We start from the raw sequence: 25347 nt of genomic DNA, 5'->3' as shown, positions 1-25347 counted from the left end.
TCGCTCCGTCCTCGGAGCGAAGGGAATGTTTGGCGTGAGATAAGGCTGTGTTTGAAGAGGAGCTCCAGATGCTCGTATATTCCAGGTTGTCTTGTCATGGTGCGAGATAAAGCCTCAGAGAAGCTGCTGTCGCCATGCCCTATACCACACGCAGACGCGCTCTCACGGGCGAGATAAATGTTTGCACGAGGCATTCACCCTTCACGGTGACATGCCTTGGACTGTCAGGGATCCACCAGTTTGAGGCTGCCGCCTCTGGCGGCAGGTCACAACGATTCAGTGCCTATATCTGATATTTTTGTTTCTGTCTTTACATGCACGCTACCATTCAAAAGGTTGGAGTCACCGTGACAATTTCCTGTTTTGAAAACACACCATTGTACAACATATGTGTGGGTGTGGGTGTGGATGTGGGTGTATACACCCACACCCACACACGAGGTGTTGAAGCGATTGGTCGACTCTGCATCAACATTCAAAGCTTGAACTGTCATCTCGTCTTCCAATTGGACAATTCCGAGGTCTTTAGAACCGTTTGTTTGCTGCTGTTGTTGGACAGTAAGGCCCTGTGGAACAGCAAAACATGTGACCCACAAAGCAACAAGTCTTTAGGACAGAAAATGGCAATTGGTGAGGGGTTTATTACAAAAAAAAAATAGGGGGGCTTTCATCCACAAGTAGCTAAATATCTTTAGAAATCTTGCTTTTCTCTTTCTTCCTTCGTTTCGTCAGTAGTTAAGTATGCTTTTGGTATTATCGTCGTTTCAGAGCTCAAAAGTAATTGTCTGTTTGAGTGTGTGTTGGCTGGTGAATGTGTGATATTTGGTTTGGGCCTAAATATGCGGTTTTTGCTTCAACCCATTCCATTTTAGCTGTTGAAGAAAAGAGACATTCGTGTGTGGTATTGTTTACAGGTGCTGTGGAACAACAAAATAAAATCAGGGATTAATGAATGATATAGCCTGTCATGGGGGGTGGCAACCGGTCTAGGATGTACCATGCTTCTGGCTCAATCAGCTAGGAGAGCTTCCTGCTACCCTGTGACCCTAATGAGGATAAGCAGCATAAAAATGGATGGATCCACACAACTTCAATAATCAATTTTGTATAGTGTGCCTTATCCGGCGAACTGCATCCGTCCCACCATTTAACATGTCATGTGAGTATGGCCAAATGAGATGCTATGAAAAAGATAATGTTCATCTTTCGTGGAGAAATTATTGTCTCCATTTCTGAGAAAAGCGCACCAGTTCTTCCGTGAATGGCCACCGGTTCTTGAAGTGAACCACCACCTCTCCTCGCGACTAGTGAAACGAACGCATGCTCGTAATTTTGAGTTCTTTGAGGTGAAATTGGGAATTTGCCTTGGCTGATAAAGACATCAAGTCACGCAGCGTTCCATTCACCTGAGCTTTATTAGGCTTTATACAACCTTTGAGAGGACCGCAGAACAAAGCAAGGGTTTATTGTCCGTACATTTGCTTCAAGCAACAAAACGTAATCATTTGACCTTATAATAACATCATCGGCTCAACACGCGGTGAAAAAGCATCACTGTTGTTTCCATGAGAACCACCGACTGCAATAACATGGATTCATGTTGTGTTGTACTTTTACAAACTTAGCTGCACATGGTTGAAATGATTAAACAAGGCTTATTTTAAGACATGTTGTTATAACAGATGATTTCTTTTGGTAATGATGCATGTACATTCATCGTCTTGGCTGTTTAACATATCTCTTCCTCCAGCTCGAAGTTAATTCCGTGTTTGAGAATCAACAATGTTTGCTACTGGGCAAAATATTGAGTGAAAGGGAGAAATTCCACGGAATAAATGTATTATGAAAAATAATAATAGTAATACATATTTTTGTAATAAGTATTTTGTTTCATACATATTATTATTGTATATTTAACAAAATAAAATACAATTTAAAAAATATTTTCATTTGCACATCGTACCATATATATAAAATACATATTGACATTAAAGATAGTTGTACTTTGATATGGCCATATTACAGCAAGTTAAATTGGTCAACACTTCAGCTAACGCGAGTCTCATTATACATGCCAAATAATTATTTGAACCAATAAAAATGGGATATTTAAACAAATCTAGAATTGAATTTCAAAATCTTACATCTGTCATTATAAATGCCAGAAAATACAATCGGTACCAATATATATTAATGTTTTCATTCTACGTTATTTTAAAATAAAAAAACTAAACAGATCAATATTCTATAAAACCATAGGCATACAATATAATTCAATAACAGAATACCGTTTGAAGAAATATGTTGTATATTATTTTGAACATCACATTTTTTAGGCGGCTATGGATCAATAGGTTGAGCTGGTCCGTCAATCAATCTGTCCTAACCTTAGCACCGTTTGTTTAACGTTATCCATTTGTATGTGTCTTAATGGTAAATTACACTTGCCACCTGTGAGGGGAGCTTGAGAAGAAAAATGAGAGCACCCTCTTAAAGGGGAAGTCAAGTCAAAATAAATCTTGACAGTTATATGATCAATGCGCCTCCACTCGTCTAAACACAACATTCTGATGTATATTGCGTTTGTGTAATATGAGTTTAGTAGCAAAATCCACCCGCTTTTGTACAACTCGGGGCAGCCATTTTGCCGTTTTCTGTCAAGTGAAAATGGCATCACAGGTGCTCCGGTGATGTCATTTTCAGGCGACAGCAAGTGACAAAATGGCCGCCCCCTGAGATAGACTGCTTAACTCATATTCCACAAATTCATTATTAATCACAATGCTGTGTTTACACGAGTATGGCTTATTATTGGAAAGGAAAAAAAATTGGGGTCGGCTTCTCCTTTAATTTAAATGGTCTCATTAATGAACCTGCATCTTTAGAATTGTGTTTCCATCACATCTCCCAAAGACATAAACAGTGTGTGGGTTCTTGAATGAGGTGATTCATTCCTAATAAGACAAAAGAGATAGCAAGCTCCTATATTGCACAAGCAGCCCCCCCTACCCCCCCCCCCCCCCGCCCGTCATTAAAGTCATGTGCTAGCGAAAGTGGAATGCTATATAGCTCCGCATAAGACGCGGCATGTCTTCATTTGTCAGGCTGGTAGTGGGCACGAGACAAACGAGCGTGCGCGTCTCGGGGGGCCCTGTGAGACCACAGTTGAGCGGCTGCTCACTGGTGCGTTTCTCATGCTAATGTCATGCTCTCCCAGTCTATCTGTCACCCCATTACGCTAACATCATTATGCACACTGGCCTGTCTGCGCCGTTGAAAAGAACAGAATCATTCCTGTCTCATTTTGAGGCAAATTGTTTGGGGAACATTTTTTTTCCTGCTACTTGCGGTAATGGCAGGCCAATCATTTTTGCAAGGCTGCAGGTATGCAGATGAATGAATAGCTGTACGACTGTTTGGTGAAAGGACTTTTTTCTATTATTCATGAGAGGGTGTGTGTGCGCGTGGGTGTGTGTCACTTGTCAAATTTCATATACACTCTTTAAAATTTCTATTGACGGTGAATGGAAATGGCTTTGTTACATTTGAATAATAATCGACTTTAATATGCAGTAAGTTACTTTCAGATGGACAGTCGTATTCCAGTTTGAAGTAAGACAATACTCAAAACAAGACAAGGGCAAATGGCATATTGTGATGATCTCAACCTGAGTGTCAGAAGACTTGGTGGTGAATTTCAATGCACATGGTGCTCACAAACTTAAGAGCATTCATCTGATTTTTTTTGCTTTTTATTTTCTATGAGCAGAATGATCTCTCATTTGAGTTCAGGGTTAAGTAGACAAAGATCAGGATTGTAAGTCATTTGATTTCACCGCAGAGGATTACGTTTTCCAAAATTATCAGGGCAAGCGACCCAGTGGGCATCTGATGTCAACTCAATATCAATATGACATCAAAATCAATCAGTTGATAACATCTTGATGTCGAATTTAAATTATAGGCCCCACTGGGAAGAATGCAAGCCTAAACACAAGTTTGGTTCTTATAGTAGTTTAGTTCCAAATCAGAGCTTGTTTGAAGCTAGCGGGCTGTGTACTTGTACATTGTACATTGTACTCAGTCCAGTAAGTCGTGCCCACTCCTTTGGTTTGTGTGCCTTGGTCAAGGGCCCGTTCAATGCGCCCTGTAGATTTAGTGTCGGTTACTATACAGTATAATTTCATCTGAAACATGAACATCAAGAAATATATATTTACTGGGGGACCTCAATAATCATACCTGAAAATGCAGTAATTCGTGGGGTAAGCATGCCTCCCAGTTCACACACAAACTTCACACCGACATTGCCTATCATGAGTTGAGGAAAAGCTTTAGATTTTTGTATTTGTCAAAATAATCTCAAAAGGGGTTAGACATTTTATTTTACTGTACACGTAACATATTTTAAGTGTCATTATTTTCAACTGGAAAACCTATTTTCAAATGCGAATTGTGTTTGATTGCCCCTGTATATTCAATACGTACTAGCTGGGGTCAGGAGTAGTGGCTGACTTTCCCACCTTGCCATCTATTCTCCTGACAATCAACCCAAATGAAATGCTCTTGTCCTCTGCTAAACAGACAAAATTCCAATTCATCAGGTGTGTAGACATCTAATACCTGAGCGTAGGTTGGCCTGTTAATTGAAAAGCTTCGTGCTCACCGAGGAGATAACCCTGACTTCCTCCTAATCGCCTCGGTGACGGCTGCCTCTGTGTCATCATTTGCACAAGGTTATGAATAGCTTAATAAAAATCAAATACTTTAATTATGGTTGTGTTTCTCATATAGCTAATGGCGCCATTGTTGCCCAATTGAATGATACAGATTTTCCGCTGTTAGGTGAACTTGTTTCAAGGATATTTTACCGCCGCTTGATAAAATTGCCGCCTCAGGCAACGTCATGATGGACAGACAAAAGGCCACACGCAAATTATCATAAACTATTAGCTTGTTTCCAAAGGGTTTTATGTTAATCTTTTAGCGCTTAAGTACCCTGCAATTAACATATCAGGAGAAACTGCCTTCCAGCTACTCTTGCAAATTGAAGTGCTCCGATTACCAAAAAAAAAAAAATCCCTATTGAGATGCGAGGCCTTGAATGAGAGGAGGAGCTATCGCACTAAAGTGTGCTGGCATCTTCACTCCGAGAGAGAGAAAGAGAGAGAGCGAGAGGGCGATAGAGAGACAAAGAGTGATTGAAATGGAGAGCAGGATACCGTGAGAGTGTCTGTGATCAAGCATGTATAACAATACTATTATCTCTCTTGGGTGATGACATACGATGTTTTTATTCAGGCTCTTTGTCTAACGTGCGTGAGCTATACAAGAGGCCGACTGATTGGTGGTTCTCAAATGGAATGTGTTTTTACATATCAAGCTAGCGGGCTAGTGATATGTAAATGCGACGTGTTGAAGAGGGGCTACGGGGAGATGCGGATCGTTGTCGGGCTCTGCTCACCGCCTCTGTCGCCTTTTAAGCTAAACACAATCGGATCCGGCGAGCGAGCGTCTTGCAAACCTCTGCTTGGTTAAAGCCACAAAGGAGGCCCGCGCGTCTCTTCACATGCATGTTTTATAAAGCGGCTGGTGTGCTTTTGCTTTACTTTGGTCCGCCTTCTTTGTTGTCACCACGTAGCAGCTGACACCGTTTACATTACGACAATTAAATGTTAATGTCGAGTCAAAGACAGCTGTTAGCAAAAGCTCACTGAAGAAACGTAAGCTAGTGGCTGTCCTTCTAATAGACGTTAAGCCCCAATTAAGCCATCAGGTGTGTCATCTACTTGAAATGAATGAATGCTTCCCTCACACAGACTCGCCTCATTACCCAGTTCGGACAGAAAAACAGTAACCGGTGACATTGCAGTAACTGTAATGATTGTTAATGATCAACCGAGGACTTCAAAGAGTTAGCTGCTAAAACCATTTTGAACCCTGTTGCTAACCAAAACAACAGGACCTACCGAGGCGTGTTCACACTATTTCAGATCAAGACAGAGACATTGTTAACAGGCTTGCTGTGCAATATTTAAGCTATATGTTGTGTATGTCCATGTTCATATTGCTGGGAGCGCAACAGTGTCTAGTGGTTGTTCCACATAGGAAGCCTCGTTTCTTCCCTTTCCTCACTGCATTTCTCACGAATGGTATTTTTATTTGGTTTTAAACAAAAAAATTAAAAATGGAAAAGGACTTGAATTGTAATAATCTGGTAACATTGTTAACTAATATTACAAAAAAAAAAGGATTGTACTAAATAAAGCTTTCTCCTATGTGGCAAGTGTCCCCAAAAAATTCTGCACGTTTTGGTGCTGTTGTTTTGGTTAGCAATGGGGTGCTAATGGCAGATTCCCCATTTCACGTTCCGTGTGATAATCAACAAATAGCTGAGGGGTGTTTTTCCTGCTTGGAAAAGGAGAGTAACCTGTACCGATTTGGGCAAGGTATTTATTTCCTCCGGTGGCCCAAGCACACGAAAACTAATGAGACACGGAGTGAGAGTATACATACATGCGATCAAAACTAGCACTGCAAGTAAACAGATTTATGCGTATAAGGGCTTGAATGTTTACTTGGCCACTAGAAAGTTACTTTTAAAACAGCCAAGTACACTAACTCAAAAGCAGATGCTCCAAGCTTCATGTTTATCGTTAAACTAAAAGCTCAGAAACTGACCATTTGTTTATTTTCAATATTTTACTTTTTTTTTTTTTTTAAACGGGCAGAGAGAGCAAAATTAAGATGGATATCAGGTCTGCAGCCGTCAACAACCCGGATGACTCCAAATTCCTGACTGTCAGCCACTCGGATTTATGGCTCTGAGATTACAAAGCTACCGAAACTATAAATTAAACTGATGGGCAGAATTATGCCCAGTGCTTCCTGCTCTCCCCCTCAGTGACGCACACGAGCTTTTGCACTGCGACAATGAGCGTGATTTACCACCGGGACGAGAGAGGAGTAGATTGTGTGTGTGTGTGTGTGCGTGCGTGCGTGCGTGCGTGTGTGCATGTGTGCATGTGTGCCCGTGTTGCAGTCAAGCCTCGCCTTGGCCCACGGCCTGGTGAATAAAACCCCGCTTTAATTCACCCGCAAACGTGTCGCCATTAAACGACTAAGAATAGGGATTGCGGCTCGTAAATAGTTGCTGATTTACGAGCTTGCAACAAAGCGTGTGAGGCCGTCCAGGAAGGCAGAGGGAGATTGTTTGACAGGACGTTGTCAAGGGGAGAAAAAGGGAGACAAAACACGCACACACACACACACACACACACACACATACAGACAGGGGCTAAGCTAAATGTGTGTTAGTGTATCTCCCGCAGATGTGTCTGCTCTCTCGGCACGCTGTGACAGACAGAGGAGATAAAGCGGGCGTAGGGATGGAGGGAGGTAAAGAGAGCGGGAGCTGGCATGGCGCTGGCTAATTTATCTGGCGGAGAGACAGATTAAAGAGAGGGGAGAGTGAAACAAAGTTCCGCTGGCTTAATCAGCGGACAGCCCGCTAGCAGAAGACATGATAAATCAGAAGCCTGTGCTCCGATAGGGGATGGAAGCGGGCAGTCGGGCGGGCGGGAGAGGTACTCTTACACTGGGAATAGCTGTAGCTCATGAACCGTGTGTACTTGGAATCAATACTGGGCGCTATTGTTTGAGCCAACATTGTTATACAGTAGCCTCTGCTACTTTGTTCCGGCGCTGTTATTTTTAGTGTACCGAGTAAACAGGACAAAGGGACATGAAGGGGGGTGTTTTTCATTTTTTTTTTTCTTAGTGTCTTTCTTTAGCTCTGACAGCAGAGAGGTTGTGTTAAGGGCCTTACCCAGGAACAGGAAAGGGGGTTTAGATATCCCGGTGTCATTAGTTCAGCGGGGTCACATGTGGGCCAGCGGCGGCGTGATTACACCCTTTGATTTATCTGTTTTGGAGCCGGAACGCAGATAAATCTCGAGGCTCATCCCCGCCGTGGGATCCTCGCCCGCCTGATAAACGGCCTAAGCTGAATAAACAAGCACCCCTACAAACAGCCGCACCCCCCGCCCCCTGTACACGATGAATAATTCATTCCCGTCACAAGCGCTGTTAAACTTGTACATTTCCGCACATCTTAAATCGCAAAAGGTGCTACCGTCATCGCTACCCGGACGCATGAAATACTCGAGAGCCAGAGGTTTTGTTCCTGGCTGTAAACTTTATCCCCTCGCCCCCTTACCGCCGTCCTCTAGCGTTTTCGGATAAATATGCTTTATGCAAATATGTCACGGGTTAGCCGGCTTCTGTGTAGACATTGGCCTGTCTGCCAATTTATGACAAAGTTTAAAATCCTCCATTACGGTGACCCCTGCAGTAAATTCACCGAGTGGAAAATTGCCCCCCGGCTCTCCTTGTCGTCATGTAGACGCCATCATGAGTGCATTTTTAACTTAATTAATTGGCCGTTTCTGTTGACATGAAATTTATGCAGTAATAATTTGCTGGCGTTGGATACCGAGCGCAGGAAATGAGATATCCATCAGGATGCTCGTGTTCCGCCAGCTGCACCGCGGCTAATATGAAGAGTATGTAGAGGATGTACCGACTGGTCTATATGTATTACATATCCTGCAACTGTATTAAGACGCCATAAGATGTGTTGTTTTAGTGACACGACACCTGGAAAATACCTTGGCTTCATAGTCACCTGATGTTTGTGGACTGAACACACATGACCATCGAACAGTTTTCAACAGAGCCAATCCTCAAGTGCTGATTTCATCCATTTCATGTCATTCTCAAGACAGCTGAGTTATTTCATCTGGGCTAACCTTATTATTGCAAAAAAAAAGTGATAAGCAAATTTGCTTGGGATTCGAATCTCGGCTCCAGCTGGAGGGATGAATGTGAGAGTGAATAGTTGTTTGTAATTCCAGCTGGGATCGGCTTCAGCTCACTCACGACCGTAATGAGGATAAATGCAGTCCAAAATGGATGCAAGGATTGATGGTACATATCCCAGTGATGTCCAAATGTCTTAGGTCACTGTTAGAGCTGTTGTTTTAGTGATGCTGTGTTGACTATAACAACCAAGGCCAAACAAATGTGGAAAAAAAAAAAAAAAACATTGAGTTCCATCTGTCGTTTTGTTAGCAAGCTACTTCCTGGTTTGAAGATGCCACATAAAAATGTTTTAGTGTTTATTTATTATTATTTTTATATAATCCCAATCGCTAAGAGTCAGTATCCTCAACTGAAAAATGGCCAGTAGAATATCTTCTGAATCTGCGACCAATTTTTTATTTTTTATTATTCACGGTTCTACATACGGGCGGTCCGGTGGTCCACTGGTTAGCCCGTCAACTTCCTAGTACAGAGGTATCGGGTTCGATCCCAGTTTTCTCCGGGTACTCTCCCACATTCCAAAAAACATGCATGGCAGGCTGATTGAACACTCTAAATTCTCCCGAGGTGTGAGTGTGAGCGTGGATGGTTGTTCGTCTCTGTGTGCCCATCGATTGACTGGCAACCGGTTCAGGGTGTCCCCTGCCTACTGCGCGAAGACAGCTGGGATAGGCTCCAGCACCCCCCGCGACCCTTGTTAGGATAAAGCTGATCAGAAAATGGATAGATGGATGGATAGATGATTGTTGACCAATCGTGTCTTGAAGCAACTGAGGCAAAATGGAGTGCACGGACAGGTCTTTGGTCTCAATTGGTCAAGTCTCAAGGAGAAGAATACGATGACAGCAAAAGAGGACATCACATCCTGTAGAGCACAACAATTCTGCTCCATACAACTACTTTGTAAATGCAGTCAAATAGTCATTCTCATGGACTGATAACTGATGTGGAAAAGCGCATTAAAACTACCGTTGACGATTGCACAGCCATTGCCTTCCTCAGGTGCTCTATGACAACAAAGACTTTGTGATTTATGGGCTGCAGTGAAGGCAGAACTTGATGAGATTAAACAATTTCATAGCGCGAGTGTTTCTCAGAGGGCCGTCTGATTTGTGGCACAGACGCCGCCTGTAAATCTCCTTTATATACCTGCGAGCACGCTCCGGGGGAAAAGGGGCACAATTACCGTTTAAAGGCAGCTACTTCTTTTTTATTTTATTTTACTTGGTTTGTCTACTCCGTCCGCCGCGCGGACGTTCACCTTGCCGAGTCCTTGTTGGAGTCGAGGAGGGCCCACTGTTATCTCGCCTCTCGTGGCGTCTGGAGGTACGAGCGAGCAAAGAGGGCGTGCATGAAGGAGCGGGCACAAGCACTCCATTTTCCAACGCATTGTTTGCCTGCTGCTCGCTTCCCTGTCTGCGTAAATGGAGTAGGGCAGGATGAAATTAGAGAGCCGGGCTTTGCTCCGTGCCATAAAGATGACATCGTGTAATGATACAGCTTACAGGCCCGCTGAGGGTTCTGTCTCGCCACGGAGGAGCTGTGTGCTCGTTTGCCGGTGACTTATGATCGGTGCGCGAGATGACAGCGTTATCGGCACCGCACGGAGACTCGGACGCGGCAAAGGGGTGGAATTTCCCCGCCAAAGGTTGTCAGGAATAGGAAGCGAGTTTTGGATAGATAGCAAGATCATCCTTGGTTGGAATTACACAAGAGAATAATATTGTTTTTTGTCTCTACCTTGGGAATGTGTGCCTTCTGGTCACAACATTAGCCACCCGGTTTAATACGATCCAATAGAGCTGTGTTTTAATTTGACACTGGCGGAAATGTTCACTTAACTATTTTTTTTAATGAATATGGAGCTTTTAATTACGTTACTGTGGAAGATTTTGCCATACCTGTCAGCCCCAGTGGATGATGTCACGTTAGGGTTCTTTCGGCAGCAAACTTGTAAAGACTGAATCAACGGTGCCTCTGCTGGTGTTTGCCGAGAAGTGCACTCGGTTTTGACTCTGTTGCTAAAAATAATGCATCACTATATCCAATTGATCATCCTTGGTCATGAGTTGTTGGGCCCTATGTTGACAGACATTTTAACAGCGCAAAGTCGAGCAAAATACCAACAGGAAGAAAACTGCACTTGTGCTCGACCTTTGCGCGAGACTTGCAAAAATAGGTCCCATCATATTATGATGCAGTACACTAATAAACACATTCAATTATTATTTATCTGAATTCTCTGTCAGCCACTACTGTACATTATTAAATTTACAATAAAATGTTTTTGTTTTCCAAATATATGAAGCTCTTGTAATGGATCTAATTCACTCCTAATGCAGAGTCCCTAAGTGTACATTTGCAATTGCACTAATTAACACATGCACATGTAGTGCCTGATGGAGTCAGTTCATGTGAGAAAATGTTTGTGCGTGCTTATTTTTGAGCACATGCACAACCATGCCTTTTAAAGCTATGGCTCAATATTGTGCGCTTGCTTCCTTGGGTGAAGATGTGTATCTTTCTCAGATGTCGCACATCGTCCCCACACAACATCAAGAGATCTCATTATTCCAACACATCTGAGGATTTTCTTTTTCCCGTCTCTTTTTTTTTTCCCCCTCCGATCATTTCTCGTCTATATGTGCCTTGAGTCAAAATTTGTTTTTCATTTCGTCTGTGATCGCATTGTGGCAAAGCCGACTCAAACTAGAGAAAATCGGCGTCTTTTCGTGGCGGGGCTCAGTCAGACATGCACTTCACACAGCCGAAGTCTGAGTTAAGCATTGCTAAGTAAACTTCACGTTTCACTCGCGTGAAGAGCTAATTTTGCGTGTCACTTTTTTTTTTTCTTTGCTGTTTTTTTTTTTTTTTTCTGGGACCTCTTCAAATGTCACTCTGGCTTCTAATTGCAAAGCAAACATCGGAGACAAGTCGGTGTGACAGGCCCGCTCCCAAAGTTTTCAATTATTAAACAGCCAACACTCCAGAAAACAGGCCTGATGTTGGCTGCAGAACTTAAGCGCAACAGAAAGCCTCATAATGTGTCACACGTCTGAGTTGCTGCGTTTTTAGTGACACCAAATTATTTTTGCAAATGGCCTTCTTTTAACATTGGGTTCCAAAGACCTGCTATTGGAGAGCAGTACTGTAAATAAACTGTAAAAGAACACTGGAAATACCCAAGCGATGGATTCACCAAACTTTTCAACTCCTCACCAAATGATGAAGAAAACTTTCCTATGGCATTAATTTCTGAAGTTCATGACCAACCTAAAAAGAAATGGATGGAATTTTTTTTAATGGAAGGTCGTGCCAACTTCACCTGGTTTCAGCCTAATCTTGAGTTGTTGTGTAGGAACAATTGGCAACCTTTGACCAGGCGCTTGCCTGTCGTGCACAAGAACAGCAATACAATATTTTAGGTTAACAAATGATACAAAAAACACGGCTACCTTAAAAGTGTGTGACTTAAACCCATGTAAAGATCAATTTTGTGTCAAATGACTTTTAAATGTGGGTCTGTTTGTCCAGTCATATGACGATCGATTAACCCTTCCATCCACCCTGTAACCTGATAGCATGATAAGCTGTCTACTGTAGTAGCCGCCGCCCCTAAAAGGGTTAAGTCGATGGGACTTTCCAACCTCTGCGTCTTTTGCCCTTCACGGCGCCTGATAACGGTTGAGCTTGCCAAAGTCAGTTGTGATGTGTGTTTTTGTTAGTCTGTGTGGTGTTTTATTTTCAGATGACATAAAGGTACAAATGATGGGAGAATCATCTAGATTCGTGTTATTTCTAGCTAAGAATTTTGATTCCACGAATGGCTGGAACATTGTCTGAAGCGTTTTGACTCAGTTGGACTTGGAAAAGCAACACTGACGTTTGTACATTGTGATAAGGGTAATAGTAAGGCAAAACAGTGAGAGAAAAAAAACAGCCTGTCTGAAACTGATGTTTTGTGTTCTTTAATTATTGTTCAATTTAAGATAAGCAAATCCGAAATGAAGGTTAACTTAATCCGCAGCATTGAAACTGACAGAAAAGGTCAAACCGGACCAAAACAAGAAATAGCCCCAAGCTAATTGTGCTATTTACCTGTAACGCGGCCCTACATTTCCACTTTAAATCATCTGTGCTTATTCCGCAAGACTCCACAAAGAAAGGTCGAATGTCTTTTAAAATTCCACCTTTGAAGAAAAAAAAAAACAGTGCCTTGTTAGCATCCGTGAGTCATGGTCACGGATGATTAACGTCCAGCAGCACTCAACCTTTGACTTGTCGGGACGCGTGCTGTTCTCATTTGCAGTGACGGTAGCTTGTGTCTCGAGTGAAACATCAAAACAGTCGCTCCTGTGATCAGTGATCACATGATTCGGTTAACCAGAGGAGCGTCATTGAGGTAGAACAGTTAATCGTTAATAAACACGCGGGCACAGACTTTTATCCTGCTAGGTCTACCGTTGTGTTTAATGTTGCTGTAAATTTGATTCTTTTTTTTTAAATGTATACAACGGTGATTTAATTACATTCCAGTATTTGTCGTCTTTTAACTGTTTTACCGAAGCAATACTCAGGTTTAGCGAGCTAGTTGGCCATCTAACAATTCACTGTTCAATCTGCAGTTTTAGGATAATAAACATACAGTACAGCATATCTACCGATCTATCTGTCTGTCTCTCGAGCTATGTATTCAGCTAGTAAGCTAGTTAGATCCTAAGCTAGGTTGCTGTCTGACTGTGGCAATGTCCAAATTCATAGGCTTTGTTCATCAAAGGCTGAATTTGAAGGCCGCATGATATAACTTCTGGATCATTCAACTGCAAGCCGATGTCCGGGAGATCTTCTAGTCTAGCCTTCAAATCTGACCTTGAGCTAAGGCTGCTTCAGAACACACTTTGATATGCTACATTGCTCTGCTATTTTTCTATGCCACTCTTCGACACTTCTACCAGTCGAGCACATTGCCGCCATCTTGTGACGGCACAGAACACAGTAAAGTGAGAGTCGCTAGGCGTGTCTAAATTCACAATACTTTATGTGATCCACTGAGGCTACATGAGGAGGATCCTTTAAAGGACCCAGCTGTGAAGGATCATTCGGAGGATGCAGCCTATGAGTTTGGACACATATTATGTTCACTACTCACGACTAGCTAGCTGCCTGGCTGTTTTCTCATTGAATGTGTCACTAACTGTCTGTCTGGCGGTCTGTCCTTCTGTCCGTCCATTGCCTACCTATCTATCTATCATCATGCTTGTATCCATCCACCTCATACTACACCAATTAGGTTAATAATATTTTTAAAATAGTATATTACCACATTAGCACATAATACTCACATTAATACTCTAGATTTTTATATATTGATGCTGCATGTTTGTCTGCTCAAACGGCAGGTAACTTTGAGCCGAATTTGTATTATTCATTGTATTACCGTGACTATAGTCAAATGGCTTGTATTGTTTTTTTTTTTTTAAAGTTCTTCGATTATTTTTGTTCTCTCAAACTTTAAATGCCAAAAAATAAATAAATAAAAATCAAAGCCAAGCAGCGACATTAAACGTTGACTCCAATGAGTTCACGAGTGGCGTCCCCTCTGATCGACGGCACGATCACAAGGCGGCAGCACTTTACAGAGATGACAAACAAGAGTTTCCCGCAAAAGACACCAAACAAGTAGTAAGATACAGACCCAAAGAGAAAACATATCAAAAGACATTTTTCTACATGTCTTTTGCAAGTACAAAAAGCCCAAGTGGTGTCAGGAGAAAACAAAACAGAAGCCTTGTTTTGTTTTTGGGGTTTTTTTGCAACAATTGCTTTAAGCAACAAAAATCTCCTCCGGTCCCAAGTCTCTCCTCAATGTCAGCTCCCTGCCCCCCCCCCCCCCCTACCCCCCACTCTCTTGGCTCTGCCGGGCAGGACAGGGCCCTCCTGCACTCTGATAGGTTGCAGGCTGATGCTTAGCAACAACATTCCTGTGCCCCAAGTAGCAGTAAGCCTCTGGCTGAACCCTTTCATGTGGCTGTCAGGCCACATTTATTTCCTTTTAGCACTTTGTCTACTTGTCCAGATGTATAAGGAGATAAAACAGCCTGCTGTTTACACCATTCTCCCTCTGTAGCGCCGCTGTAATTAGATTGTATGGCCGCTTTGTCTTCAGTGGCGAGGTGAGACCGGGTCGACGCGGGATAAGCCGGGTTGCGCATCCGCTGCCTAAACTTCAAATAAGTTTCGAGGAAAGGGGCGAACCGCTCTCTGAATGTTCTGAACTCCTGTTTACACGCTACGGTGGTATGTTTGGATCTTATCAACAAAACAAAATTCACTTTTAACAAGCAGGTAATACCAACTGATGCTAATCCAATTTTGGGATGATTTCTACTTTGCACAGATTCATCCTATATGTGATGCTTGTTAGCATCTAGGATTTCCTGGACTTTTAAATTGAATCAAGTGAAAAAAGAATACAAGCAAAACTTTAGAAAACACTCCGTCCTTTCAAGAAAACACACATCTGAGGTATTTGCGTATGTTTTGCATGCGTCTGCTTTGCCTTACCTCCCAACCCTCCCCTGCCCTGCGTCATGGTGACACGATGGAAGTAATAATCACTATTGCCTCTGGCTTTATCAGCATTTATTCCCATCACAAACACTGAAAAGGCGCCGACAAGACAAGCCCTGATGCGATGATGTATTATCCAGAGCCGGGCGTCATCTTTCATGGTGACATCTAACAGAGCTTCCTTTTCTCCACCGCCACGCACTTTCTTCTTCATCCTCCTCCTCCTCCTCTCTGTCCAGCCTTTTATTAACACACAGAGTCCTCGCCTGTAAATTTGCAGCGCATTGTCATGTGGCGTGGTGATAACTCACACCGCGTGGAGACAATAATGACGCGACCACTCAGCATATGCCCCGGGCCCGGCAAATTAAAACAATGCTCAGCTTGATGAGCAGACTAATCTGGACAGCAGAGAGGGGAAAGGAGTGGCGGGGGAGGGAGAGGGAGCAAAAGGAGTGTATTAAATACACAACACAGCAGCACCTCCCTCTGTTCAGTGTAGGTAAGACCGCAGAAGAAAGTGACGGGAGCGCCAGTGCACAAGTTTTCAACGTTAGGTACACTTGCACAACTTAATGAAAACCACCCAAATTCCTCCCGTAACAATATAACATCAGTATATATGAGAGAGAGAGAGATTGGATTTGAGTTTGATTCCCTAAAAGTCACTTGAACAACTTGAAAGAAAATCCTTCTCATCACCAAACATTGCTGCCGTGCTAGGCTATTGACTGGAGTATATTAAGTTCAGGCAACAAGGCAAAGAGGCACTTCGGGCCTGGAGGGGGCCTGATTGATGTTCTGCGAACGAGGTAGAATCATCCCCCCGTGATAGGACGGGATGTGACGAGCAAAGCTGTTGAATGGCGTTGGCTCTTTTGATCAGCAGGTGTGAGTTGAACCGGCGCTGTCGTGCGAGGTGTGCCGGCCGAGTGGGTGGCGATTCTGAAAGCAAGGTGACTCGAGTCCCTCGGGAGCAAAATAGGGGGGGGGGAGTGTAAGTAGGAGGAGGGGAGTTGATGAGTCTCAATTCCTCCAGCATCCAAACGGAGTTTGTGTGTGGCACTGCTAATGTGGCGACGAAGAAGATGAATTGTAGGCAAGCAAATGGATGAAAGGCGGAGAGGAGGGAGGCCCAGGTTTGTGATCTTTCTAGAGGGACAGGAAATGAGTCCAAGAAGTATAATCATGATGCCTCTGAGGGGCATGTGTGTGCATAACAGTGGAAACCCCAAAGTGGAGCCCCAAAAGTGGTACAATTTGGAGATGAGACCGAAAAAAAAGAACCAAAAAAATCAAACAAAGTGGTTCGAATCAAGCCACGTCAGCAAATCTTGTGATGAGCTCGTAAAGCAGGAGGTCACCAACGTGGTTCTCGCAGACATCGGGTAGCCTACATGGACCATATGAGTCGCCCGTGGGCCTAAAATGTTCTCATTAAATATTAGTAATAGCATACAATGTTTAATCATATGATTAAGGTAACAGGAAATGGAACTTTGGAACATGTAAAACAGTCTGGCTGCTCACTGTGACATGTTAAGATGATCGTACCATGACTGAGATCGCACTTGCCGACAGAAATGGATTTCTAGCATGCAAACCTTAAAGACAGTACAGTAATGGCGCATGACAACCATGAATGTGACCGCAGACCGTTCCTAACAAACAATTTTCATTTCCTTTACTAAGCACGGAACAAATTAATTCCCTTAATATTTGTTCCAATGGAAACTATAGTTTTGAAACGAGAATGTCAAAGACAAACCAACAACCCAGTCCAAACTGTTCAACGTTGGAAGTTCCATACTTTCTTTCCAAAAATCGCTCCTCCTTAAGATTGAAACGTCACGTCTCACTGTGTACAATATGTTCCCACTTTGCCTATTTTTATGATTATTTTTTATTTTATTCGGCATTCCATAGGAGTTCAGCACTGATGCAGCTTAACAGATGTTGAGCCACCGCGGAGGCGGCGAGCTGTAGGTTCGCTTGTCAAAACGCAGCTTCCAATTTTCAGGCCGTTTCCTTCCCAAATCGCAGTCCAGTAACATGCGTGGAACAAAGTCACTTTTTCTCCACGTTGATGTAATATGAGACACATGGCGGCCCGACCTTAATGCCTTTCAGAGATCCTATCGGAAAGCACATTATGTGATCTGTTTCAATTCAACGTGCTCTTCTTGCCCGTGATAAATATGGTTCCATTTAGCAGAGCGGGCCGTTGCATTTCTCAAGGTTATGCATGGCCATGTAGAGGAACAACAATGAAAAGAAAATAAAAATAAATAAAATGCATCGCTAATATGTATTTGTCAGTTGAGTCTCTTGCTATGATTAAAGGAGCGGTGGATTCCTTTCTGCAGGAAAGGAAACTATTTCTGCAAAGGCATCAGATATGGCCGTGTCATGATGAAGTACCTCCTCCACTAGTTAAAAGGCTAAGGGAAGGAAGGAGGATGTTTTGGACCTTGAAAGTGCGCCAAAGAACAAAAACACAACAAACTCTTGACCTGCTTTGGGGACATTACGTGCTCAATAGATTCGGGATTCTGTTTTATGTTGGTTTTTTTTCCCACCCTATTCTAATTTTGTGCAACAACTTATTGTTCAGCACTGGGGTGTGAAAATGCATTTTGAAACTCAACTGAAGTAAAGGTTTATTCAAACTTCATTATTCAGTTGAACTATTCGGTGACTTCCTAATGTTCTAATTGGATAGATTGGATAGTTTGTAGTCATCCAATTTATATATATAGTATATCCCATAATACTCGTGAAGTTTCTCCTTTAGATGCTCCTTGAGCAGGTCTGATGAGTCCTGCTGACGTTTGACGTCAACTTCGGCACGATGATGGCTTTAACGGCAGGTTTTGTTTGACTTTTGCTGTGTATTTTTTGAAACCGCGGTTATCATTTTTGTCTGTTCAACATTAAAATGCCAAAATGCTTTGAGCATCTGAACAGAAGAAGTCCTGGTGGAAGTTTTGTTACGATGACTATTTGACATCATGTCAAAAGCTGCCCCGGCTTTTTCCATTAAAATGCTGCATCGCGTGTCTCCTCTCTTGCAGCCACCGAACGAAGCTGGATTTGAGAAGTGCCCTCTGCCCTACACTCCCCTACCCCGAGGATCCAGAGATGCTTCAAACCACAAAGGTAAGGGCAACATTAAGACCTTTTTGACGTCATAACCTTTTCAAGGCAGCCTGCTGTATACACCGATATGCAATTAATAGCGACGGGATGAAATATGCATTCGGTCAAAATCCAGGCGCGCGGATTATGGAAATAGAAGTTGTGACCCCCAACAAAAGCGGAGAGTGGGAATCTATTGAACTTCAGCGAAATGAAGTCATTCTTATCTTTAGTTTTATTGATCTCATCTCATCAGTCTGATGTGTTAATAGTGGAAATACATCGGATTAATGCTCATTAAATCCGGTGCGAGTGTACGTGTGGGAGCGTACGTGGATCCTTGATCTGGCATTGGCAAGGCATTGATTAGTTCTCGTATTGACCCAAAGTAGTCGTCCGTCCTTCTTGTGCTGAAACACTTTTGACATTCGGCATAACTTGCCTTCAGACTGAAGACGATCATGAACTATTTGTAAAAGCCCACACCTTTTAAGAAAATTGTGTCTGTATTACTTTGTGCCCAAACATAATGGACGTGGTTTTATTTTTTCAAAAATAAAATTAATAATAATAATAATTACGAATTTGAACCATAATGAATTATTTTGACACACTAAAAACACAGTCAGCTTTGAGTGACAAAAAATAATGACCACGTTGGTGTATTCTTGGTGATGCACCAAGATCTTTTGACAGTACACATCGCTTGTCATAAACAACACTGCTAGACAACCAGTGGCCTGCACAAAGAACCACAGCGTCCCTGCACGCCAACCATTTATAGCGCCAAGGACAGATCAAAGTCATCCGAGGCAGACTAGTATAGCGGCGCTCATCGTAAGACACTCAACAAGTCCTGTGCTTTGTCCAAGTCCAACCTGGCTATGGAGACCATTTAAAGGTGAAGACAAGTGACAGATGCAATATTTTCCATCCTGTCTCAGATCTGAGCGCTGGTGACAGTCTCCATTTGTTGAGGGGGTTTTCTTTGTTGATTTGTTTTTTTACATTGAAGCACCGCCAACTTAGATGAGACATGCCTCATCTTTGCCGTCCGAGTCATCTTTGCCTGGCTGCCTCTGAGCCCCTACTGTTCTTTGTTAATTATTTGTTTGACTTGAAACATTTATCTGATGCTCAACCCAAACAAGTGAGTGTTTGCATGGGTTCAATCTAGGATATAAACAATTTGAATGAAACCATATGACTGATTTTCACTGCGACACAGTTTTTGCAGTTGTAAAATAAACAACACGGGCCATCTGTGGACTTCAAATATGGTACGTTTTCACGCCTTGAGAAGCAGATCCACTTTTTTTTTTTTTTTTAATGTGGGAAGGAAGTTGCATTGTCTTCCTGTGGTAGTGCTTTACTATGTCCGCCCTCCCCCTTCTCTGCACGTTGTCACCTGTGTCAAGACGTGCCAGAGGTAATTTCAGCTGCTAGTAGCTCCCAGAGGATGGCAGCGCTGGCAGGACCCCCCCCCCCCCCCCCCCCCAGGACAAAAGGGATGGAAAAAGCAAGGACACAAGTCCAGAAAAAGCTCCTGTCTTTGCTGGCTTGAAGAGTCAAACTGGAGGAGACAAGGCAGCGAGGAGATGTTAAGGCAGGATTAAAAAGAAGATATGGAAGTGTTTCATTGAGTAAGTCTGACACCGAACAAGAGGAAAAGATTAAGGGGAGATGAAAAGACGAGGGGAGCAGTCGGGATAGGACTTAAAAATCAGATGAAAGTAGACAAAAGACGACGCCGAGGAGGTTGGTGGGGGGATCCGTAGTGTCTGCTTGAAGGCGTAACACAGAGCCAAGTGGACTATGTGGTCTGGCAGAGAGGCCCGAGGATTCTCCACAACTGTCACCTTGACTCTGACTCCGACGACTGCTCGCCATTGTCAAGTTGACTCTAAATCTAACAGCCCATAAGTGAGTCCCAGTCTGCATGTCTCCATATATAAACTGGTTTGTCTGATGCTACGTGTCGTCGGCTTGGGTTTACACGACGCAATTGCATTTTGGGGCGGTCGTGTGCATCTGTGGTGTGTTTTACTGACATCGGGCTAGCATTGATAAGTGTGGCCAACCTAATTAATATGAAAAAGCCACTCAAAAAAATGGATGCTGACGCAGCAAGAGCAATACCGGTACTTCAGTGTGATTCCCGCGCTAGGACTGGTCGGCGGCTAACGGCTAGCTGCAACTTGCAGCGAGCGTTGTCTAAGGGCTGGCTACCAAAATGAAAGTGCGGCAAGAGTCGTGTCGCCCATGTCATTTTGCATTCATTGCTCTTGTCAGAACTCACCTTCACACAGTCAGCTTGGACATACATCAAAGCGAGTTGATGATTCTCCAGCATCACCATTGCAGCCAAAGTTTTGTGTATTAGCTGCCCCTGGCATGATCGAACTCCTTGTTGAGCTGCAGTCATTTTTTTCAGCTGATATCCGATTGATATCAGGACTTTAATTTCCATTTGATTCAGATTTGAATATACCTGATTAAGTTTCCTGATCGGCTGGCAAAAATCCAGTTGGCCTGCCAAAAACGCGATCGTGGGACTGCGGGGTAGCAACAAATGGAAAACCTTTAGCTCGGTAGTGTCAATTCAAAGTTAGCATTTCCATATGTTCCGTACAAAACAATATCGCCGCTCTCTTATTGTTAGTCAGCCTGCCATCTTCTGTGGATGACTCACAAGTTTATTCCACAGATCTAATTATAGCCAAACAAGTGAAACCGACCTTTCAGACTTGATTGATACATCCATGCGCGCCAAGCATATTTTAATGAAATGCCTTTCATTTCCTCTGTATATGTAAATAAATGTGGCTGGCAGTAGGAGTATGCTGCTTTCATACAGGTATCAGATTAAATTTGAGAAGGCCATTCCTCAACGGTGACAACAGTAAATGAAAGGGATATCTTTGTACAAGGCAAGTAAACAGACAAGGAAGAATGCCTCATATGTGCCTTCCAGTATGAGCCCTGGGCCCCTTTAATCTTGTTGTTCTGGGCCAGCTTCCAGCTACTTTGTATGGATGTATCTTAAATAGTGCACGATTGTTATTAAAATCCCAGGAGGAACGCAGCCTTCAAAGCTTTAAAAAAAAAAAAGATGGAAAAAAACAACTACTTCCTGACGACACCCATGGGGCACATCACATTTGTTTGCCACGTTCATTTCATGTTGGGGGTGATGTGCGCTGCAACTCCCACACCGACACTTCCGCCACCCCGAAAAAAAAAATGGGAGCAATGGGAACGGATCCAAACTGGAAAGTAAACTGTTTTATAGTTGCAGCACAACAAATAAACAAACATCTGGAAGCATTCAGAGCAGCCTATTAGAAGGGCTCTGGGCCTTGCCAAAAAGGGGTAAATGATGAGGAATGGGCTGTCGAGAGGCTGGTGGAGGCCGGGGAGAGGCCAGATGACGGAGCTGTGGGTGCTAAGCGCTGCCTTTTAAAGCTCAGCTGGGCTCACACTGATCTCCACCTGCTGCTTTCGCCGCCTCCGCCGCCAGACATCTGGATGGGATACATGACTAATGGATGACTAAACTGCCAGTGTTGAAACTCGCTGCGATGAAGGGAAAGGTTGTGGCTTTGACGGATGACTTCATGTTTCTCCGTGCGAATGCACTGAGCCCAACGCCAAGCAACTTTGACGGTATTCAAGTTCATTGATTGAAACCGGTACGGAGTTGGGCAGCAGTGATTCATTGCTCTCGATTGAATGGCCACTGTGAATAATCACGACGTGTTAGCATCATAGCTTTGTTTTCATGTGCAGTATTCTCTTGGCTAAAAATCACTTTTACTTAAGTGGTCTGGTTTATTTTACCCCCCCCCCCCCCCCGCTTCCTTTAAAAAAAAAAAAAGAACTAAAGGATAGGACTCTTAATAATTATTTTCTCAACTTCTTAGTTTCCCTTTATTCTCAAGTTTTCATCTTCAGAAAACAGTTTGCACAATTATCTTTTGAACTTGGTGGGAATCGTTTGACAAGCCGTCCTTTCCTGTAGTGCAGAGAGCAAGGTCCCGTTGCAAAATGCACGATTGAATACGATTGGTGTGGAACAATTCCAGAGACCTGACCTTGACCCTCGACTCTTTTAAACTGCTTTTGAATGAAGTAGACCAGAGATAAATTCTTTACTCCCAGTAAGTGCCACAATATTTTTGTTAATATAGTGAATTTCATACCACTTTTTAAAATCCTCTATAGCTCTACGTTTATTGCAGAAAAATGCATTTGAAAGCGTACGCGAGAGCACCAGGTAGATGACAACTCCAGGCAGTGAGCAGAATAGTCAGCAACAGCATATGTGGCAAAAAGTATTTATGCAGATGTTGATGGAGTATGCATGCTATGGAATCTATGCAGATGCATGCCAATGATATGTTTTCATCATCCCAGCCCGCGTCGGTGGCTCCGTCATTCTAACGCATCCGTTCAACGATGATGTAGTGTATCTCCTGCTACATATCACAGCTCATCACAATGATGATGAAAGCAGGCTCTCTTTCCTTTATCTTTGGAAGATGATATTGTTTCTCCCATGAGTGCATTGGCTCACCAACGTGACTGGCCATTAAAGGCGAGACTACGGAGATGGATGACTGGAAAGTTGGATGAGGCGGATCTGGGAAGGGATAAGGGCAAGGGAAGCCGGGCCAGCAATGCTTTACTGCGCTGTCCGCATCCAGAGTAATGAGCGCTGACTTCTGGAGGCAGGCCTCGTCCTTATTTGTCACCCTGGATGGAAGGCAGGACTGTCGCTCCTTTCTTTGCTTGTATTAAAATGCAAGTATCACCTCCTTGGTTTCCATGACAGCTTTAACTGCTGAACTCTTGATGTGGCAGCTCTCGAAGAAGCCGCCTTGCATCAAGTGTCGTTAGCGCTCCATTACCGAATGGCACTCCTCTCGCAGTTTTTAAATAATTCTGTTTGTGTGCACTTTGAGAACATGTCTGTCTCCCCCCCCCCCCCCCCCGCTCCCCTTACCTTTGCTGTTTGATGTCGCTGAGAGAAGATTTCGGGGCTTTTTTTTCTTCTTCTTAGGTGACAGCGGAGTAACATCACTCGCATTCCAACACTTACGTTTATAGTTGCCACCATAGAACATACATACAAAAAAAGATCAGGAAGTTGTGATTGCTCTAAGATTGGAACGCCCTCACTCAGATGTGTGGCAACCATTTACGAGGAAGTGTCTGGTTGTCGAATGTCAGGACATGGCGTGGCTGTTTGTGCCAGAATGACCTCCACAACCAAGTTGGCCGATTTGTGACAAATCCTGGTTGGCGGAATGCCGTCCCACAGCAGTGTGTGACCACCATGTGGGGAACAAAGGGTGACGAAGCAATCTCGTGACTGCTTATCTTGAAGTGACCAACACAACCAAGTGTGGTTGACTTGTGAGAGCTCTCCATGAGGGAGTAGAATGCCATCCCACAGCAGTGTGTGGCCCGCTTCAGGAGGAATAGTCACTCTGTTGACGGACGTCAGTCACTGGCCGCAACGTGGTTGGTTGGGCAGAGTGACCTGAGAAACTAAGTCGGCAGACTTGTGACAACTTAAGAGGGGAAAACCATCCGGCAACAATATGTGACGAGCATGAAAAGGCATTGGCAGGCTCTTATGAGACGTCAGACGCAAGCAAGGAAGTGGCCGTTTGCGGTTGAGCGACCGACACAACCAATATGGCTGACTTGCGTCGACTCCCCACTGTGGAGTGGAATGCCGTCTCACAGCAGTGCGGAAGTGCCAGGCTGTTGTCTTAATGTCAGAGACAAGCCGCAAAGTGGCTGTCTGCGCTCAGAGCGTCTGACACAACCAAGCGACGTCTCCTGTATCCTTATAAAGCATTCCGAACAATGAGCTTGAAGCTCAAGCCTCATATGTTTTCCTCCTTCTTCCACCAGCTGTGAAATATGATGATTACCAACTTTGAAGCATTTTCTCAGCAGCAGGCAAATACGCCTCGTAAATCTTTATCGTCCGTGACCGTTTGCAGACAAACCTTCGCTATTTACGACGATACAAAGTCGAGCTGACTCACCCGGCGCTCAAGCGCAAACAGATGTGCGTTTGAAGTAACGCGCTGGCCTACGCTCCAAATGTGTCAGTGTGATAGACAAGGACATGAGCTCTCATGAGCGCTTGGGAAAAGCTTTGGACTTTGGTTTACTTCCCAGTCGCATCGGTCATTCTCAGAAGAGAAGCGGAGCATAAATCAGCTCAAGTGGGAAGGTCTTATTTCTAGAAGTTGCTTTGAAATTCCAGTATTTCCAAAGCGGCCACGTTATTTTTCATTTTCCACAATGATTTGTTGTCGGGGAAAACTGAGACATGCTCTGCGCTTTCCAACCGAGCTTTGCGGTTTCCAATGGTGGGAGTCCATCATGGTAATTTACAATAGGGCTTAGCTGCCAGATGGTTTTGGATATTTTTGCTTCCAGCAGGATGGATGTTGGGTCCAGCGTGTTTCTTCTGTGTCGTGAGCCGAAAACAAATGGCTCGGCGAGCAGGCGGAGTCTGTCGCCGTGCGGTGGCTCTCGACCCTTCATTCTGATGAATAGCTGCTAATATGCTGGCAGACGTCGGACAACTTGTCATGCTAAAAAGGACCGACTGCTATGAGTCGTACGAGTAATTATGGTCCATGACGAAGGGTGTTGACTCAGATTTCAAATGTCTCACGTTTCAGATTGGATTATGATCATAAACATCAAGTTAGTTAATGCGGCATATGT

General features: G+C 43.6%; 1 protein-coding gene across 3 annotated transcripts in view; it reads left to right on the top strand.

Moving 5' to 3' along the window:
- Positions 1-25347, top strand: part of lrmda (leucine rich melanocyte differentiation associated) — a 314281-nt gene that overhangs the window by 260413 nt on the left and 28521 nt on the right. For all 3 annotated transcript variants that reach the window (XM_086122293.1, XM_086122294.1, XM_086122295.1), the window contains one exon: positions 18528-18612. In XM_086122293.1, the coding sequence (XP_085978419.1) occupies positions 18528-18612 (85 nt within the window). The remainder of the gene's footprint in view (positions 1-18527; positions 18613-25347) is intronic.

This window comes from Hippocampus guttulatus, chromosome 10 (assembly GCF_054856545.1).
Source record: "Hippocampus guttulatus isolate MCC_2025c chromosome 10, RoL_Hgut_1.0, whole genome shotgun sequence".
Classification (NCBI taxonomy): Eukaryota; Metazoa; Chordata; class Actinopteri; order Syngnathiformes; family Syngnathidae; genus Hippocampus; species Hippocampus guttulatus.
This window is presented reverse-complemented; position numbering and strand designations above follow the sequence as displayed.